At 40.2% G+C, this 5,723-nt stretch overlaps 1 protein-coding gene across 1 annotated transcript in view; it reads left to right on the plus strand.

Annotated features, from left to right (window-relative positions):
* Positions 1–354: 354 nt before the first annotated feature.
* TARDBP (TAR DNA binding protein) overlaps positions 355–5,723 on the plus strand; it is a 7,839-nt gene continuing 2,470 nt past the window's right edge. Inside the window, exons 1-6 of the mRNA XM_008584224.1 lie at positions 355–437; positions 1,431–1,682; positions 3,206–3,369; positions 4,065–4,205; positions 5,013–5,185; positions 5,683–5,686. Of these exons, the coding sequence (XP_008582446.1) occupies positions 1,445–1,682; positions 3,206–3,369; positions 4,065–4,205; positions 5,013–5,185; positions 5,683–5,686 (720 nt within the window). The 5' untranslated portion in view covers positions 355–437; positions 1,431–1,444. The remainder of the gene's footprint in view (positions 438–1,430; positions 1,683–3,205; positions 3,370–4,064; positions 4,206–5,012; positions 5,186–5,682; positions 5,687–5,723) is intronic.

Here is a 5,723-nt window from a genome sequence, read left to right on the forward strand (position 1 = left end):
CCCTGCCCCCACCCCGCCCCACCCTACCTGGGCGGGACCCTGCGCTAGTATCGCGCGAGCTCCGGACGAGACCCGGGGCCGACGGTTGGTTGGGCGAAACCATCTGCTACGTTACGGGGGGGGCTCAAGGCTTACGCATTCAGATATTTTCAATCTTTAGCTTTTCAAGCCCAGCTGCCGGTCTTGTTTTAGTCTTCACACACTCTATGCCTTCTCAGACTCTCGGGAGGAAACCCATGTCCCTGGGGAGAGGGCTGTTGTGTCTCTGTGCTGCGGCCTCCCCCTCTCGACGGGGAGCCGGTGGGAGAGGACGACGGCCCGCGGTGGGAGGAGGCGGCCCTAGCGCCATTTTGTTGGAACGAAGCGGTGGCTGGACGGCTCTTGGACCCCCTCGCTGCTCGGTTTCCCTGTCGGGCTTCCTAGCGGCGGCATAGCGGGTGAGTTGCGTACGCTTCTCACCGAGGATGGCCTCGGTGTTTCGGCTCCCGCATTAGGGCTACCTAAGGCGGACGCAGCGGCTCGGGCCACCGCCCCGAAGGGAGCCGTGGGGCCGGGCCTGCATCATCCTGCCCGTGCTGGACACATCGTTAGGGCCTCGCGCGGGACGGTAGCCGGCGCCGAAGCAGGGACGCTGGGCCCGCGGTGCCGTGCAGCCTGAGGCGGAGGTTCGGCCTCGCCTCCGGCTCGGGCAATGCTTGTACCTTCGGGACCTGGCACTTGGGGGGGTCACTGCCAGCTCAGGCCTTGTACCCCTGCCGGCCCACTCCGGGCCGCGCTGAAAAACTCCTCCCTCAGCCGTCACGCGCTGGCTTCTGGGAGGTGACGGCGCACATCACCGGGGACCTGTCGCCGCTGTCCTTGCGGCTCAAGTTTGGACAGCCCCGGAAACCCCAGAATGAGGCCCAGAGAGGAACTTTTCCTCTCTTGGCTTCACCTGACTCACTGGCGTTCGGTCTTCAGGGTTCAGCTTATGCATCATCGTTTTCTTCGGGAAATCTACTTTGACCCACCCACGCACGTGCTTCAACCAATTTAGGTTCTCCCCAGTCCTCGGGATTATTTACTTCTTTCACTATTGTAATAAAATAGTTACTTGTTTACTATCTTTATCTTCCTTGCCCATGCCCTTGCAGCCAGCATGGCACGTGGGACTCACAGTTACAGTTTCAGCACCCAACGCATAGTAGCACTCCATAAATATTTATTGAATGAATGAACTCATTAAAATGAGGCATCACATTTTGATAGGAAGTCACAGTTCTTGCCTTGGCCGCCTCATTTTTCGGGGATACCAATAAGTATAAGAATCCAAACAGGAATTTTTTTCTGGAAGTCAGAACAGTAACATACTGATGGTTTTATCAGCTAATTGTAAGGAAGCAGTTCCTTTGATATGAGTGTTGGTCATTCATCTCTCTTTTCTCTTTAAGAAAAATAAGAAAACATGTCTGAATATATTCGGGTAACCGAAGATGAGAATGACGAGCCCATTGAAATACCATCAGAAGATGATGGAACTGTGCTGCTGTCCACTGTTACAGCCCAGTTTCCAGGGGCATGTGGGCTGCGCTACAGGAATCCAGTGTCCCAGTGTATGAGAGGTGTCCGGCTGGTAGAAGGAATTCTGCATGCCCCTGATGCTGGCTGGGGAAATCTGGTATATGTTGTCAACTATCCCAAAGGTTTGTTACCATTTTGTTTTGCAGTCATGCTGAAGTATGGTCAGGTTTGTGTTTCGTCTTAAGTTTAACATCATGGTCTTTTCGTGGTGTGATGTGTCCTATAACCCAAGTATTTCCTTAAACTTTACTGTTAGATTAGTTTGGAAGACCACTAATGTAAACTTGTGGAAACTGGAAATAATAGAACATTTTAAAAGAGAAAACTATGTATTTAAATAGTAAATTATCTGAACAAGCATTGCCAAGTTGATGCTAAACTTGAGGAATTACTAAGAATGCTTTTTAATTATATCAGTGTTGTAAGTAGATTCTTTTAAAGTGCCCCAGTATTTTGGTTTGGTCATTATCCTTGCAGTCTTAATTTATTCATTCACCTAATCTGATTTCTTTTTTTCCCTTAAATGAACATCAATTGCAGTAGGCCAAATCTTGAATTTTGCAGTCCCCATTATAATTTGGGGGTTCTGGTCTTATTCCTGCTACCTCTTATTCCTGATGTTCTAAAATCTAAGAAAAGGAAACATGAAGAATTAAGAAGTGTGCCAAGGAAATAGGTACATTTTAGCAATATGAATGTGTGCTAGTTGATACTGTGTGTTACTTTTATTATAACTTGATATTGCAAGAAGGTCAGTCCATCAAATTTGGTCAGTGTGCAAGACATTGACTTACATGTCTAGAAAAATTTTAATAGCATAAACTCAGATTATTTTAGTATGCTGTTTCTTGAGCCGTTGGCTATAGATTTATATTTACCCAAAATGAAAATGTGATTTAATCTCTCCCTTTCTTTTCTAAATAACCTACGTTTAGGTCAGGTTTTTAAAAATAATATAAGGAGTACCAGCCAGCCACCAAAAAATAAGAAAACAAGTAAATAAAATAACTTAAGATTTTCTTTTTTATTACAAAATTAATGTGTATTCATTGTCGAAAGTTTAGAAAAGATAAAAAGAAAAATTAAAATCACCCTTAAGTCTACATCTGGAGACAAAAGTTGCTGATTTTTTTGTATATAGCCTTTAAATTTGTAATAGTATTCAGATAATTAAGCAAATATATTTAGTAGTCATAAAGTAGTATCACACTCTTTTTGACCAGTTTTTCTGTTTAATTTTTCTTTTTTTTCTTTTTTGGTGGCTGGCCAACGCAGGGGATGGAACCCTGGACCCTTGGTATTATCAGTGCTACACTCTAACCAGCTGTCCTACTTAATGTGTTTTAAAGTTAAAGTGAAGTAGAATTATTTTTGTTTCGATAAAGCTTTTGAGAGGGAGAACATATAATTGATTGTAGTCTTGATATTATAAAACCAGGATTGTGAATCCCTGAATTTACACTAGAAAAGCTCCTCAGCCACTTATATTCAAGCCATCACTCTTTGCCAAAAGTTCTGTCTTATTCTTAGAAACTTCTTTTTGCTTATCTTTTTTTTTTTTGCTTCTCATTTCTAGATGTAGGAGTTAGTGTGTATTTAAAGAAGTGCTAAAGATTTCTAAAAGGTTTCTGCTTATTTTGTTTAGATAACAAAAGAAAAATGGATGAGACAGATGCTTCATCGGCAGTGAAGGTGAAAAGAGCAGTCCAGAAAACATCTGATTTAATAGTGTTGGGTCTCCCATGGAAAACAACTGAACAAGATCTAAAAGAGTATTTTAGTACATTTGGAGAAGTTCTTATGGTGCAGGTAAACTTTGGTTTCATTTGACAGTTTTTCTTTATTAGTGAATCAGCACCTAACATTCCTGTTACTTTAGTGCACTGTCCTTCATCTTCAGTAGACAATACTTTTAATATTTGTTGTATTTATACATAGGGGATGCTTAAAAAGAAATTTGGCTTACAGTGTTTTCCTTCATGCATGCATCATATATTTTTGCCTTTGGTATTGTAAAATCCTACTGTTGCATGAAGGCTTAAGAGAAGTAGATAACATTCGCTTTTTTCTTTTTATTTGATGGTCAGCTGGTACAGGGATTGAACCCTGGACCTTGGTATTGTCAGCACCACGCTCTAACAACTGAACTAACCAGCTAGCTCTCTTGCTTTTTTCTTTTTATGTTATTTACGGGAGATTTTCTGCTCTTCCCTTTCAATTAGTTAAGATTTTGTAAACATTGAATCTAGTTTATCTTTGCATTCATTCTTAAATGAATGTCTTAAAATTCTGCTGTTTAAATGAGTATTACTCTACTGCTGACATGATCTGGATTTGATATTAACCCTCTTGTTGCTCTTACCTCAAGATTAACTTGGTTGAGTTTTAATTAAGTCCCACTGTGTCCTGTTGAAGCCATTCAAATTGTATGTCAAGGAGCTTTGATTTTGGGGGTGGGTGTGTATGTGTGTAGTTTCAGAGTAAATTTAAATCATCTTTTCTAGGTCAAGAAAGATATTAAAACAGGTCATTCAAAAGGGTTTGGCTTTGTTCGTTTTACGGAATATGAAACCCAGGTGAAAGTAATGTCACAGCGACATATGATAGATGGACGATGGTGTGACTGTAAGCTTCCTAATTCTAAGGTAATTTGCTCTATTTCCTTCTATGCATTGGGAACTTTTGCTGACAAACTCCCTAGACACTAAAATAAGACATTAAATGTACTTGGAAAAGGTAGTGGCAGGATGTGTTCTTGAAATCTTTTGCCTTATTGAAACTAAAGACCTTAATGCATGCTCTATATTTTGTTTGTTTGAAATATTTAGTGTATTACTCCTCTAAACTAAAATTTTGTTCATTTTTTTTTTTTCTTTTCTCTTGTTACTTCTGTTGAGTTAACAGTGTCTTTCATAGTTATATGTTAAAACATAAAGACAGTCAGATTATATTAATCTTGTTATAAAGGCCTACCTTGTTCCAAGAAAGCAAAACATAATTATCTTTGCCAGGACATTTCTCAGTCGTTGACTTTCCTAAATCCAAATTTGCGTTTATAACTTAAAACTTTATTTTTCATTGAAGTCTTACAATAAAGAGAAGCACTGATGCAAAAATTTGGTATACCTACTTTCTTTCTTTCTTTCTTTCTTTTTTTTTTTTTTAAAAAGATGACCGGTAAGGGGATCTTAACCCTTGGCTTGGTGTTGTCAGCACCACGCTCAGCCAGTGAGCGAACTGGCCATCCCTATATAGGGATTCGAACTTGTGGTCTTGGTGTTAGCAGCACCTCACTCTCCCAAATGAGCCACAGACCGGCCCTGAGTATACCTGTTTTCTAATGATTGACCTGTTATACAAGGCAGAAAGATTTTGTTACATTCTGTACCATAGTGATCTTTTCATTGCTCATAAAATATTTCTGATTTTTTCCTTCTTTTTGATTTGACTAGCAAAGCCCAGACGAGCCTTTAAGAAGCAGAAAGGTATTTGTTGGGCGTTGTACAGAGGACATGACTGCTGATGAGCTGCAGCAGTTCTTTTGTCAGTACGGAGAAGTGGTAGATGTCTTCATTCCCAAACCATTCAGGGCTTTTGCCTTTGTTACATTTGCTGATGATCAGGTATTTTTCTCCTTAATAATTTCCCAGTTAATTAAGTAATTTCTTTTGAACTTTTCCCATTCAGTTGATTGCCATTCTTAGCTAAGTTTTCTGACCTTGTAAGGTGTGGGGTATATTGGCCTAAATACTTGTGATACCTAAATCTATACCTGAGATATGTAAAGTTAAATATACCTTTAGATATTTTTCAGTGTGTGGTATTTGGGAGTGTTACATATCTTTTGAAAATAAACTGAAATATTGCTGCCATTATTAGAGCTGGAGACTATATTGGGGGTGTGTTTATATTATTAGCATATTCATTATTACAAATCATGATTTTTCTTTATGCCCTTTACTGGACCTATCACTCCCCAAACCGCCTCCATCTCTCCCCCCATCTTTAGTATACTTAGGTTTGTTCTCTCCTTCTGATAGTTCAACATATTGTTGTAACGTTTTGGGGGTTTAAATGAAATGAGCATTCATTGCTTATTTTTCCTCCAGCTTAGGTAAATTATGCCTGAAATCTAGGTTTTGTTGCTACTTTGATGTGTAAGT

Source organism: Galeopterus variegatus, unplaced genomic scaffold (assembly GCF_000696425.1).
Source record: "Galeopterus variegatus unplaced genomic scaffold, G_variegatus-3.0.2 Scaffold3178, whole genome shotgun sequence".
Lineage (NCBI taxonomy): Eukaryota > Metazoa > Chordata > Mammalia > Dermoptera > Cynocephalidae > Galeopterus > Galeopterus variegatus.